The 14928-nt window shown below is 45.6% G+C and overlaps 1 protein-coding gene across 2 annotated transcripts in view; it reads right to left on the bottom strand.

Moving 5' to 3' along the window:
- The window catches only part of PACS1 (phosphofurin acidic cluster sorting protein 1), a 141884-nt gene that overhangs the window by 18759 nt on the left and 108197 nt on the right, over nucleotides 1–14928 (bottom strand). For both annotated transcript variants that reach the window (XM_044259730.1, XM_044259731.1), the window contains exons 3-10: nucleotides 11774–11863; nucleotides 10485–10610; nucleotides 6227–6371; nucleotides 5859–5950; nucleotides 5683–5763; nucleotides 2738–2797; nucleotides 1725–1885; nucleotides 1268–1361 (exon numbers count right to left, since the gene is read on the bottom strand). In XM_044259730.1, the coding sequence (XP_044115665.1) occupies nucleotides 1268–1361; nucleotides 1725–1885; nucleotides 2738–2797; nucleotides 5683–5763; nucleotides 5859–5950; nucleotides 6227–6371; nucleotides 10485–10610; nucleotides 11774–11863 (849 nt within the window). The remainder of the gene's footprint in view (nucleotides 1–1267; nucleotides 1362–1724; nucleotides 1886–2737; nucleotides 2798–5682; nucleotides 5764–5858; nucleotides 5951–6226; nucleotides 6372–10484; nucleotides 10611–11773; nucleotides 11864–14928) is intronic.

Here is a 14928-nt window from a genome sequence, read left to right as displayed (position 1 = left end):
GAATCTGGCTGTAGGGGCCAGTGATCTATGTGGACACTGACAATTCAGCAGGGCCATTCAGCAGGACCCCCTGCCACCCCCCTCCCCAAGAAAGAATAGCTAAAAGCCACGTAAACAGCAAGGTAAGGCCTCAGCTCCAGGTCACAGAGCGCAGGGTCTGTAAGTGGCATGCCAGAGGCTTCTCTGTCCGAGGGATTCTGCTTGTTTTCCACCCCACATTTTCTCACTAATGCCACCTGGGGCCACTGTTCTAGGGCCAGACAGTGCCCACAGTGCCTTACCAGAAGAGGGATAAGGTGGGCGGCAGCCCCACCTGGTGGCAGCAAGTAGTAAGGCAGCCCGTACGCTGCCCACGAGCAGCCCCAGGGTCTGCAGACACACTGGGGACAGGCGGCAGCCTTTCCACAGTCACAGGGCTTTTCAGGCGATGGAGGGCCTCACGTGTCTCACACAGCATTTCCTCACAAGTAATACCTATTTTCAAGGTGAGCTCTGTACGCCCTCTCTTAAAGCGGGAAGAATAGGAGGACTTAAAGGATCCAGTTTCTTTGATCTACAGAAAAGACACTGTGCTTGCAACCATAAACTGCACTAAAACCATGCACACCTCCTTCCTTTAGTTGTAACAACGGGAAGAACAGCTCCCCAGGGCCTGACATAGATACAGCATCAACCCAGGCTCCAACCTCTGATCCACTGCCACAGGTAGAGCTTTCCCAAGCAGGGACAGAGCATGGTCCAGGATGACGCTGGGCTCTTGGGTACTACAGGAGAGAGCAACTCTTTCTTCTCAGTCACCAGCCGAAATGGAAATCTGCCCGTCAAATTTGTAATTTGTAATTCTTTGTAAGTACTGCCCGCGTCTTTGAATAAAGCCTATGTGGCATCTTTGATTAGACCTTGTGGGCTTCCTGCCTCTTTGCATTCTTTCTCTACCTGGAAAGCACCATTACTTATCACCGCAAGATGCCATATTCCCAGCAACCATGTGATGCATGTTGAGGGAGAAATTTAATACTGTGTGTTCTGGGAGGGAAGGCTCCTTCTTGTGGCAGGAACTGACCAAAAAGGACACCCAAATAGCCACAGCAATGCCCATGAGAACCAAGCTCCCAGGAGGACCGGTCAGGATACCCAAGGTTGAAACAAAAGGAGAGCCCGCTCTTTCAGCACCACAAGGTGAGCCAGCAGCACAGTGCCCAGAGTGTTATGCCCCAACACTCCCCGGCCCCTCTCCCCGACCCCCACAGCCATTGGTCTTGCTCACAGGGCTGGTGGTGTCTTTGCCGAGGCTGCCCTTGCTGTTGAGGCTGCCAATCTCCGTCTGTGAGCTGGACTGCGACATCCCCTCAAAGAAGGGCCTGCGGCAAAGAAGCACAGCCAGGGTCAGTGGCCACCAGGGCCCAGGGCAGCAGCTCGTGAGGGCTGGGTCGTGATGGTGTGCACGAAAGGCTGACAACCCGGGCTTGAAGGACATGCCCACTGAGGAAGGACATGGCAGCGGGTGGCCCAGCAGGGCCTGGATCAAAGGACTCGAGATTATCAGGACTTTTGTCAGCTAGAGGCAAAAACAGTGATCTCTATCTGGACAGCTGGAGGTTCCATGAGGGTGAGGAGCCAAGATACCCCGATAATGGAGGGGGCGGGAGGGAGGGCGTCTAGGAGGTCACTCTGGCTCAGAGAGACGCAGGGAGACAACCTGGTGGAAGAGGTTTGGGCCTCACTTGAGCTTGGGCTTCGGAGTACTAAGGATGCTCTCGGTCTCCTCCATTTCAGGGCCACTGTCGCTGGGATTATACATCTCCAGACTATCATACAGTTCGTCCAAGTCCTCTTCCACCTCTCGTATCTGCTCTCGGGATACATGTTCCAGGCCAAAACCTACCTATGGGGGAAAAAGATCTTTGAGTCTGGGGTTACGTCTGTTAACAGCTATGGTAGATGGGCAACTCTTTCCTCCTAGATGGGTACCAACTGGCTTCCTTAACTCATCCTCCTTAAGGGACAGGCCATAGCTTCACACTCATTGGGGTAACCTTGGTGTCCTCTCTGTGACCCAATCCTGAGAGCAGGGATGTGGTGAGACCACCTCTTCTTTTCAGTGTCTCCCTGCCACTGCATGCTACGGGCCTGGCACAAGGAAGAAACGTGGAAGTGCTAAAGGACCTCTGCCGGAGAACAGGTGCGAGGGAACCCAGAAGACTGGGACCCCCTGCAGGCTGGTCCTGTTCTCCTGAGGAGCCCACAGAAGGACAAAGAAACCTCTGAACAATCTTCCTCTGCATCTCTTCTCCAGCGCACTGAGAAGCCAAGCCTACGAAAACTGGCACCAGGCTGGTCAGAGCCCAGGGAGGACACTGCTTCTCTATCCGTGACTGATTCTTGGTTACTTAGTGGCCAACCACTGAGGACACTCAACTACCTCACAGGTCGTTGTGCACCATGATCCCCCCCTCTGACAGGAGGGAAAACCAAACAACCACCAGACGTTACTAATGCCCCATGCCAGAAGGGTGGCGTTAGCCGACAGTCCAGTATAACCACACTCCCCCTCCCTGCAGGTACCGCGAATCCTTTCTTTCTCTTTTTATGTAGCTTAAAGCCCTTCTTTAGCTATTCTCTCATTTGGGGGTCCTGTAGTCCCGACTCCCAGGGGCAGGCAAAAATGCACCCCAGGAACGAGGGTGAAACTCAGGGAATTCTACTCACCATCAACCTCGGGAGTAAGGGGTCGTACCTCATCTGAAACTTTAAACCGCTTCAGGAGGGCCACAAACTTCTGCTTGATGTTAGGTTGCTGTGGGAACAAATGGCACAGAAGTTCTCAACAACACCCACCCATGCACGACGACCAGTTTAAGCCAACGGAGTGATCCAGAGCCCACTCTTTCCTTTGCAAAGCACTGTGGGAAGACATGAAGATGGGAAAACAGCTTCTATCCTCCGGCATGTAAAACCCCCCAGGGAAGCAGGCACGCGCGTGGTTAATGCGGAGCGGACCCCAGGGCTGTGGGCGGCGAGTGTGGGCACCTCCCACACCCCTCCAAGTCCTCCCTTTCTCCAGTCCTTCAGATACGTGGTGCTGCTTGATGACTTCCGGCTGCATCCACACAGGCACCTCCAGCCCAGCATTCCCAAGAATTTATCACCAGCTCCCCGTGTTCCCATCCTGGGTACCATTATCACAACCCCCGATCACAGGAATCTGAACCCAGAGTGTCTCCCTCCCCTTTCTCCTCATAGACCAGTGTTTACTAACCCCGACTCTCTTCTTCCTCTGCAATACCACTGCTGTCCTTCAGGCCTTTCTCCCCACAGCCCTGTGGGTCACTTCGACGGCCTTCAACCGCCACACCCTCAGCCTCACACTCCCAGCTAGCTTCCGGTCTTGTTCTCTCCAGAGCCCACAGTGATCCTTACAAACGCAAACCTCATCATGCTACTGCCCGAATCAGGGGTCTTCACTGGCCCCCAGTGCCCAGGGAAGAAAGCTGCGGCATTAAGCGTGGGTCTGTCTGAGGACTGCCCTGCCTGCCCCTTAGCCCCACCTCACCACTGAACACCTCCCCCGTCTATTCAAGTGGAAACTGCTGATAGTTCTGTAAAGAGCGGCATTGCCGCAGTACTCCTGGGAGTCTTTACAGAGCGTATCCTGTGCCCTGTCTGCACAATCTCTTGGCACTCCTGCCCAGAGTCGGCCACTTTCCCCTGCGCACCATCGCTGTCCCTTACGCCAAGGTCTATCTTCTAGCACCTACTCTACTGTGTTGCAGCAGCTGGTTTAGATGCTGTCTGTGTTGAGACATCGTGATCTCCTTGATGGCACGGACTAGGCCTTTCTTTTCTCTATGTCTCTAACTCCAGGCGCAATGACTGGTCCGAAGTACTTCTGCCTGACAGACTTGCCATCTGGGGATGGAAGAGACTAACTTGCGAGTAAGACTGAGCCAGGCCTTCAAAAAAAAAGCAGGGGTTCCAAAGGTAGAAAGGGTATCCACAGCAGAGAAAAAACGCAGCAAATCAATTAGTGTATCTAGAACAAAGTATTCTTGGTAGGGAGAGAAGAATGCATGTGTACAAAAGGAGACAGAAACTAAAGAACCATTCCAAGTCTTTGGTACTCTGACTGGAGAGAGCCTGCAGCTAAAACAAAAACAAAAACAAAAAACAAAGAACAACCTTTCAAGAAGAGGATATTAATAGGAGCACTGAATTCTGGTCATGTAATAGGGTAAAGCTATGGTTCATCCGAGACCACAGGGAAAGGTGACTTAAAAAGCTCCAGCAGGTCTCTCCACCGTTACGGAGCCCGAAGAACTTAACGGAAGAAGCTACAACACAAAGGGCTCCTCCAACCTCTCCCCATTGTAAGTACAACAGCACAAGATGTCTGAGGCCCTGGGGACATGCCCTACCCAGGCCACTTTGGAGTGCCAAGCAGGGATTAGACACCTGAGGACAACAAACCAGTTCTCACCTCTCTAGTCATTCATTATTTAATGGGGGAAATCAAGGCCACAGTCTTGAGGACTTTAAGGCCAGTAATGCCTAAGGAGGCAAGGAGAAAGGACAGTGTGGTTTCACCGTGAATGCCAGGCTCAGGGGCAACACATCTGCAAGGTCTGGTTGACATTTATTTCATTCCTGCAGGTGATGGAAATCTCTGCTCTTGGGGTCCCTAAGCTAGTTCTACTCTAGACAATCAGGATATGCGGGGGAAAAATGAAATTGGGTTTCTAGCACTTTTGACTCTCCCACACTTTAGCACAGGAACTCCAGCATCAAAGTTAACCTAGACCGAGAAACAGACTCTGTCTGAACTATAGAGAACAAACTGATGGTTACCAGAGGGAGGGGGCAGGGGGATGGGTGAAACAGGAGAAGGGGATTAAGACTGCACATATCACGATGAGCACGGAGTCATGTACAGAACTGCTGAATCACTATATTACACACCCGAAACTAATGTAACACTGTAGGTTAACCATACTGCAATTAAAATGAAATTACATTTAATTTAAAAAGCAAAAACAAAAATAAAAATAAAAAACAACAACCCAAAGTTAACCTAGAAATCCAGGTATTAAGTGTCTTAGTCCAGGATTCTAATTTCACCAAAAATAGTGACTCCTGAGGACATCTTATGTAGGAGACACAATTCAAAGGCATTTGGCTTCTAAGACTATGGATCCATTAAGGCAGGAATGATACTCAATGTAATTAGACCTTACCAAACCCAGTTCTAAGTACTAGCCTATTATTTCTGGGTTAAAATGATTAAAAATGGTGATAGCCCTAGAAAAGACTGTGTTGTCTATGTAGTAGGTAGGACGTAATTTGAAGTAGTCACCTGGAGAGGGGACGAGGGGTGCCCGAGGCATTCTGCTTCTTGAGGAAGCATTACCTGTTGCAAAGTCTAAAACAAGGTTTCTCAACCTATTTTCTATCCCGAGATAACCTGAAAAATATAACACGCTCCTATAAGTAACACTGCTTCTCTACAACAGTGACTCTTAATTACATGGTGGCGCTGGTGGAGTGGATAAAGGGATGTATCAGAACCTCCAGAACCTTCATGTGCATATTTTAAAAAAGACCTCAGGAAGTTTCAATACACCACTCCCCTCCTACTTTCAAAATTAAAATCTCAGCTAAAACATTCCCCGGACCTTTGAGGCTCACCCTTGTGATGGCAGAGGTCGAGGTTAGTTTCCTCCGGGTCTTCTTTACTTTCCGTAGATCTTCATCTTCATAGAACAGGTCCTAAGGGGGTAGGTGGATGGAATGAAGTTGGGAAATCCCAGAGGGGTCTGAAATTATTTCTCAGACGCTACACGTGAGGGGCTGTGGAAAGTTACCTGCCCATGCAATGGATCATCACTGCCTTCCTGCTCTGATGAAAAACTCTCTTCCTCTTCCTCAGAATAATTGTCAATATCAGGAGAACGATCTGGAAAGAGACACCTTAGTAAGACAACCTTGCGATCTGAAGATCTGGCCCAAGAGAGCTGGGTTGGCTGCAGTCATGGCTCCCGTCAGGTGGAAATATGGCTGGGGTAGAGGAGAGAGCCACAGCCATTGTAGGTCACATTTTATTCTCAGGGATCTCTACACTTTTTTCATAGAAATGTTTTAGGCCTGTCTTGTTCAGCTTTCCCAGGATGGGGAGCCGATGATGGGCTTGTTCTTGACCCACAGGGCTCTCCCGATACTACATACATCTTACCAGACAGCTTGGACTTGATTCCTTCATGGTCAATGGGCTGGCTGGACAGAGAGTAGATCTTTATTTCTGCCACAGGCACGGAGACGTCCTTCACGTTGCTGTGCAGGCCGAGCACCAGGGCACCCTCACTAGGGTGCTGCATCACCTGAGGCCACAGGGCAGCAATGCAGACGCCTTACTAAGGGAGGTGAGTCGTCTATTTTCATAAATCCAAGTGGATGTGCAAGCCAATGGGAATGGATTGTGCTGATACATTTTCTTTCTCACTACCTTTCAAATCCAAGGTTACTGTTCTCCTCTTACCTTCAAGGTCTTACTTGAATTGTCAGCCTGGTCAGGCCCTGTCACTGGTCAGGCCCTGTGCTTAAAAACGAAGATCAAGACTCAAGACTAAAATGATGGCTAATCTCCAGGACTACATTTTAGTGTTAGTCCTTGACAGAGAACTAGTTCTCCTGGCTGGTTGGGGCCAGACTGCAGACGGTAGTTACCTGTGTCTGGCAATGGGGAAAAGGACCTACAGGACCTGAGAAAACGGAAGGGCTTGACACAGGTGGGGAATTGTGGTGTCCATAATACTTCACTTCCTACAGTTCTTCATACTGATTCAAAGCACGAAGAGGAAAGACAGATGGGCTGGGACTGTCTCACGTATTCTATTTATTAAGGTCACAAAATTTTCCTATTCAACATAGTAAAGTAGATGTAAGTTAAAACTGATTTGTGGGCCGGCTGCGTGGGGGCTGGGCAGGTGGCAGTCGCTGAGCTCTGCACAGGGGGAAAGCCTCCTGGCACCAGCCACATGGGGAATGGGAAGCCACCAGATTCTCCAGACAGGACTGTGATGGATGTCAACTATTTCATGTGGCCAGATTTGAGGAGCAAGCTAATGCTTTTCAGGAGCAGGAAATCAATAGAAAATCCCTGCTGACATGTTGACAGGACTTTAGTTAAATGGGGCCTGCTCTGAAAATCTACAAGTATCATGTAAAACCTCTGCAGACAAAGCATTTAAAGAACAACTCTTCGTAGTATAGTCAAACTGAGCTCTTACACCTCAAAAAATATATGACATAATTTCCTTTCCTGTGATGAAACTCTGCAAACATAATACATACACGTGTATATGTAAAGAATTTCAGTCAAATGAAATGCCATTCTACTGGTTAGATGAGGCAATCCATTGGCTGACCGGAATCAGCCAGGAGGAGCACTGATACCTTGTAGACAGGACAGTTTTCCTGTGGAGCTTGTCGGATAGAGAGCTTTGACAGGACTGAACACCCCTCCCCACTAAAGGGATTTTCTTCACAGACTGCTTTCCCAAAATCCTTGAAAAAGGACTGAACTGAATGATCTTTTGGTTACAGATGTAGGGAGATTACAAACAAGAAAACTTGGGGAAGAGGAGAGGAGAGAGATAGCAGTCTTCCTTGAATTCCTCTGCTCCTGAGAGCTTGTGTTATTTGGGTGGAAATGACAACACCCCTTTTCACAGAGGCTCCTTCACTTGACCTTATTAAGGCTTCGCTGGGACACGCACTGTGATGCGTGAGGTGAATGTGCGTCACGGCCCCTGCCGAAGCAGAACCTCTGGAAACAGAAACTCTGCTGTGTTTGGGAGGATATCCATCCATATTCGGCTTCTTTCACAGGGGGTAATGAATGGATTTTCTGCAGAGATGTACTTTCAGATCGGCTCTTTATTTCCACAGAAGGAAGCATTTTTTCCCTTTATGGTTGCTATCTATACTAATTTGTTTCTGAAGGATATGCAGGAAGTTATAGATCAGAAAGCCTTGTTACTGTACTATATATATATATATATATATATATATATATATACAGACACATACAGAATACACACGCACGCACACACACACATACGCCTTCATGATGGTGTAATTTTTTTTAAGGTTTTTTTTTTTTGACAGAGAGAGATCACAAGTAGGCAGAGAGGCAGGCAGAGAGAGAGAGAGAAGCAGGCTTCCTCCTGAGCAGAAAGCTGGATGCAGGGCTCGATCCCAGGACCCTGAGATCAAGACTGAGCAGAAGGCAGAGGCTTAATCCACTGAGCCACCCAGGTGCCCCTAAGATTTTATTTTTAAGTGCTCTCTACACCCAACGTGGGGTGTGAATATATAACCCCAAGACTATTGCAGCCTCCACTGACTGAATTAGCCAGGTGCCACAATGTGTAATTTTTAAAAACTGCCCTCGTGCTTTGTTTGATTCTTGATTTGAGTACTTGTTTTTAAGAACTTGAAATGGTGGGCTTGCTAAATACATATCTGTTCAAAAAGATATTTGATTGAATTCCCAGTATCAATGCCTTGTTGAATTGGTGCTTTATAGTCACAATAAAGCATTGCTTCAGCTTAAAAACATAATAAAAAGTAAAACTGATTTGGGACCCCTTTTTTCTTTCCCTGTTTCAGGGTTGAGAGGATTCACCTGGCACACAAGGGAATTATACAAATGAGCAAACACACTGAGGATAATGGAAGCCTACTTTCATTCTGTTGGAGGGAATTAGAGCTGTGGAAAGGGGAAAGGCTACAATAAGCCCAATGGTGTTGGGCTGGAATTAATTGGAATGTGAGCTCATGATCGGACAGACAGACACAGACAGGGAAACGGGCATGATGCATGTATGTACATATGTATGAGGGCATATACACACATGAAGATATATTTTCTAGTTCTATCTGTTGAGAGGGAGTAGAAGTAATGACACCCTACTTGGGAAAATGAATACTTCTGGTACCCACATGTTGGTTTCTAAATACCATGCTCCACTGAAAGGAAACAGGACCCTTCAGAGAATCAGTTCATTCCAAGGCTGGGTCAGGAAAAGTACAAGATGATATTTTGTACCAGAAAGTAAAGAAATATATAAAGAATGGTGGGACATATAAAAAGAAAGATATAGGAACCAGCTTGGAGGGGCTCTCACTGGCCAAATCTGAGATAATCTGAGCATCAAAATAACTAATGACAGTTACAGATTAAGCCCCTGAATTAAACAGGAATCCATAGGTCCATAATTAATACCAAAAATGAACCAATCAATAAATGGTGAAGAAGAGAAAGCTCTGTCTTACGACAGAAAGCAAACTCATAATACAGCAGGAATGACGGGATTATAAAGTCACTGTCTGGCAAGCATCAAAATAATAATTGAATCACGCAAGAATCATGAGTAGATGCTAAACTTAGTTGGTGAACATATGAGGAGAGAAAAGGTTGTTACATAAACATCACAAAACATCTGCCTATAACATATTTTTTCATTGGTAAATACAAAAAATGTATTTAATTTGGGTTGGAAATGCTGACAGACATCATCTTAATCAAGGAAGAGAAGCTAACCTCACCGGAAATGGAACAAATTGACGTGCAGCACTGCCCGCCGTGCACTGGGAGGAACACAGCATTACTTCTGTGGTAATTCTGCCAAAAATGTCAGAAGACATCCGACAAACCCAAACTAAGGAATATTCTCTAAGGTAACCAGCCTGGATTCTTTCTTTCTTTCCCTCTCTTTCTTTCTTTCTTAGCCTGTACTCTTAAAAAAAAAGTCAAGGGAATGAAAGACAAGGGAAATCTGAGGGACTGTTGAAAACTGAAGACCAAAAAGGCACGACAACTAAATGAACACGTGATCCTAGATTAAAGTCTGTGCCTGTCAAGGACATGACTGAGACACTTGGCACAGCGTGAATGGGGACTGTGGGCAGGACGGTGATCCTGTACCAGTGTTAATGTGCTTATCTTTAGGGCGGGCATGGTGCTGAGCACACAGGAGAGTATTCTTATTTTTAGGAAATTAATCGTTTCTCGGCCTTTTGGCTAAGATCAAGTGTAGGAAATTAACACACTGTAGTGTTAACATGTAATAGGGCATCATGTCTGCAACTTACTCTCAGTGGTTCAGAGAATATGCAGGAATGTTTATACAGGGAGAGGAAAATAAGGCAAATGTGGTTAACATGTTAGCACTGAAGAATCCAAGGGAAGGGTATATGGGAGTTCTTTATACTATTCTTACAACTTTTCTGTAAGTTTGAATTTTCTTTTAAACTGAAAGAAAAACATTCTGTGAGGGAGAAAGTACCTCCTGAGGTATAGAACTGACTTGTAAATAAAATAGAACACACAGGTAGTAGGCTGGGAAGATCGTTTGCTGAGCTCAACTGGCTGGGCCTAGTGTCTCTCTTGGCTCTCCGACTTAAGGGCTGGAGACAGTTCTTCTTACCTCTGCCATGTTGATGAGTCCCACAGCCAGGGTCTTATAGCCCAGGATGGTCCGGTTCTTGTAGCGCTTTCTCCTTTGCAACATGATCTGTAGCTTGTTGGCATCTCGCTTCAGGAAATGAGGATACTGCCAAGTACAAAAGAGTCAAATACTGTTAATAAGTAACTGGGTCTTGGGGCACCTGGGTAGCTCAGTCGGTTGAGTGCCTGCCTTTGGCTCAGGTCACGATCCCAAGGTTTTGGGATCAAGCCCTACATCTGGCTCCCTGCTCCGTGGAAGCCTGCTTCTCCCTCTCCCTCTTTCTCTGCCCCTCCCCCTGCTTGTGCTCTCTCTCTCAAATAAATAAATAAAATCTTAAAAAAAAAAAAAAACCCAAAATGCAACTGGGTCCTTGGTGGGCTCTGGTCCTGCTGGAGGATACACAGTGCAACTTTACTGGGCCTCACTGTCTCCTGGCTTTACAAGGCTGGGAAGCAGGGGTGAATGAACCACCATTAAGGTGCTGCTCAGGGTCTGGTTCTGCTTAGTGCCTGACTTTCACTATGCAGCTCTACAGTACACATATATTCAGAAAACTGCCTTCTGGTGGCTCAGTCAATTAAGCATCTGCCTTTGGCTCAGTTCATGATCCTGGGACCCTGGGATTGAGCCCTTTGTTGGCTCCCTGCTCAGGGGGGAGTCGGCTTGTCCCTCTCCTGGTCCCTCCACCCCACCTGCCCCCCCAGCTCGTGCTTTCTCTCTCACTTTTTCTCCAATAAATACAATCTTGAAAAGAAAAGAAAAGAAGAGAAAATGAAAGAAAAGAAAAGAGAAGAAAATTGCCTCTTTCCTTGCCATGTGACCAAGCATTTCTCCATGTGCTTCAATTTGGGCTCCTGGGATTACAATGAGAGAGAGACATACTAAAAAGGGATAAGGAGGAGAAGGGAAGAACTGATTACAACATGGGGGGCAGAGTGAGACTGAAAGGGCAAAATTCAGCTGGGGTGTGGACTGCAGATTACCAGGGAGAGGTAAGGGGGCTGAGGGCAGGCTGAGAAAGGATGGGTAGGCTAACAGCCTTATCCAAGGAAAAGGAAAAGAACTTGCGTCTCAGCATCCTCACTGTGGCTGGCTAAGTCATTGCTTTGGCCCTCCAGGCTTGCTATAGATGAATGAATGCTCAATTCATTGGATGACTTTAATTCATTGTGCTATGGCTGCTCTTGGATAAAACAAGTCTCCAGATTAAACGACTATTTAGGAACAAGACTGGACATTAGTGACCTAAGATTGAGTTAGATTCTCACCTGGAGAGAAAAGGTTAATTGGAGTTCTGTTTCCACCAGTCCACTAGCTGGAAGGATGATCTCATTGGAGCGAAGAATCCTTTTTGAACCCTGAAAACCAAGAAAAAATAGGCCCAATGTATATCATCAAAAAATCACACCAAAAGAAATACTAAGTTTGTAAACGACTTCTAAACTCTATCAATATTCTTACCAAATACTTCCTTGGTTTTTGTTAGATGCATCAAAATCAAGCCACATCATAGATATGATTTTACAGGTTATTATATTGTGTGTTCATGAAAGGTTTTCACATAAAAGTGAGGAATTTTTGCACGCAGAGCTCTCCTGAAGAAGAACCAGGCAGGTAGCAGTACCCCCCGCCCATGCTCACCTCTGCCTCCCTTCTTCCTCTCAATTTGACACTTCACCTGTACTGTCTTGTCTTTGGGCCTTTATTTTCACATGCTCCCCTCCCCCTTCTTGGATGCTCATTCATGCTTCTACACATACCTAAGGCACTCATTTTTCAGGTCTCAGTTTAATTTTTCCCAGGAACCTTTCCTTTTAGCCCTACCCCTTCTAACCTAACATGAGGCTAGCTATCCTAGCATTTTTAGCTCTAAAAATAAAGTTGGGCCAAACTATTCCAAAAGTGTAAAAAGATACCAGCAGGAGGGCCTAAGGAATGCCAGTAAATTTGTATAGATTAATTTTTTAAAAAAAAATTATTTAAACACAGTGAAATGCCCAGATCTCCAGTACACGGATCAATGAGCTGATAAATGCATTTATGTGTGTAACAAGCCACAACTGCCTCAGGACCTCTACCATTTCCATTGCTCCAGGAAAACTCTGTGATCCTTCCCGAACAATTCTACACTGCCCTTTCTGGTAAGCACTGTTCTGATTTCTTTCAGCAAAGGTTAGTTTTGCCAATTCTAAAATTCCATATACATGGTCATATGGTATGCACTATTTTAGCTGGGCTTCTTTAAACATCATCTTTTGAGGTTCACATAGGGTGCTGCATCTAATAGTAGTTCATTCCTTCTTACTGCCAAGTGGAATCCCATTCTATGAATACACCACCCTTTGTCCATCCTACTGTTGTTGAACATTCGCACTTGGGTCGTTTATAGTTTTTGTCTATTATGGCTAACACTGCCATTCTTGTTACAAGTCTGTGTAAAAAAGCACGTTTTACTTTTTCTTGGGCAAACACCTAGGAGAGGAATTGCTGGGTCTCAGGGTAGATGTATGTTTAATTTTATGAGAAACTGCCAGACCAATTTCCAAAGTGTTGGTACGATTCCCACCCCCAGCAGCAGTGTATGAGAGCTCCAGTGACCCCGTGTCTTCACCGGCACTTGGTATGACCAGGCTTCGGTTCATGGATTCTAGTGGAGACAGACAGTAGAATATCGCTGTGGTTGCGATTTGCATTTCCCTGAGGACTACTACTGTTAAGCACCTTCCCATTTGTTTACTGATCATTTGTATACTGCCATTTATGAGATGCCTGGTCAAGTATTTTCATCCAGGTTTGTTCAACTTGTTTTTGAGTTGTAAGAGGTTCGTTTTGTTTTGTTTTTTATGTATACAAGTCACTTGTCAGATATATGTACGGTAAATATTTTCTTGCTTACTTATTTTCTTAATGGTATCTATTAATGAAGTATTTGTGATCAAGTGTATTTTATTACTTTTTTATGGTTAATGTATTCTGGGTCCTAGCTAAGACATCTCTGCCTACTTTAAGATTGTGAAGTTACTCTGCTAACTTCAGTTACTCTACTAACTGTGTTGGAGCAGATATTCTCCTGTTTCCCTTTAAAAATTTTGCAATTTTAGGGATTCCTGGGTGGCTCAGTGGGTTAAAGCCTCTGCCTTTGGCCGGATCACGATTCCGAGCACCACATTGGGCTCTCTGTTCAGCGGGGAGCCTGCTTCCCTTCCTCTCTCTCTGCCTGCCTCTCTGCCTACTTGTGATCTCTGTCTGTCAAATAAATAAATAAAATCTTTAAAGCCAGGCAGAGGCTTAACCCACTGAGCCACCCAGGTACCCCTTTAAAAAAATTAAAAAAAAATTATAATCTTAGTGTTTTATTTTTTTGCGGTAGTTATTATTTTTTTAATTTAATTTTTTTCAGTGTTCCAAAATTCACTGTTTATGTACCACACCCAGTACTCCATGCAATACGTGCCTTCCATAATACCCACATATATTTTGGTTTTATATCCATTTCTAATTTTGTTTTTACAAAATGCAAACTTTATTTAATGCAGGAAGGAAAATCTAAATACAATAGTTCGCAATGTTTTTGTAACAAGAATAGTGTACCATACCAATGAAATATAATAAAGGAAATTCTGCCTCACCTGTTAGATAACACTTTCGTAGTAACCACTATTATGAACAACAATCTTGACAAAATTTTCACCTGACTTTATTGATTTGATTTTTAAATATCTCTGTAAAATGAATCTCAGAAATGTTGAAAGAATTCAAAATGTGGTTGATATATAGCAGTGGTTCCAACTAGAGGTAGGAAACATTTGGCAATATTTAGAGATATTTTGGGTGGTTGTGACTGGCGTGTGCGTGCGTGCGTGCGTGCGTGTAAAGTATTTCTAGAGGGTAGAGGCCAGGTTGTTGCTGACCATCCTATGGTGCACAAACAGACCCCATGTCTAGTGCCACTGAGAAACCCTCTAGCTGAAACCTCATCTCCACTGAAGACATGGCTTCTTGGGTAACTATCTCAAATGGTGGCTGTTTTTCTCCCATAAGAGAAGGGGACTTCTCTTATGGGACACACCGCTGGACTGGAAATGGGGAAGGTGTCCTCCTTGTTTTCATCACTAGCTCTAGAACATTCTCCCTTCCATCTCTCTAAAAATCCTATTCTGGACTGATGCTCTGAGTTCATATTAACCTCTATTCCCTGCTGTTGCTGGGATCTTTACCTGTAGTCATCCTTGCTCACTTCCTGATTTTAGCTCCTCATTCACTCTTCTCCCCGTAGTACACCAGCCGTAACTCTCCGTGGTTTCAATATATGCTCTTTCCTACATCTTGGCTGCCTCAATCCCCTAATCTCTCTTTTCCGATGATTTTGTCCTCACACTTGTTCTAGCTACTCACCCAAATGTTCTTTCTCCAGATCTTCCAT

The sequence above is a fragment of the Neovison vison genome, chromosome 7 (assembly GCF_020171115.1).
Source record: "Neovison vison isolate M4711 chromosome 7, ASM_NN_V1, whole genome shotgun sequence".
Lineage (NCBI taxonomy): Eukaryota > Metazoa > Chordata > Mammalia > Carnivora > Mustelidae > Neogale > Neogale vison.
This window is presented reverse-complemented; position numbering and strand designations above follow the sequence as displayed.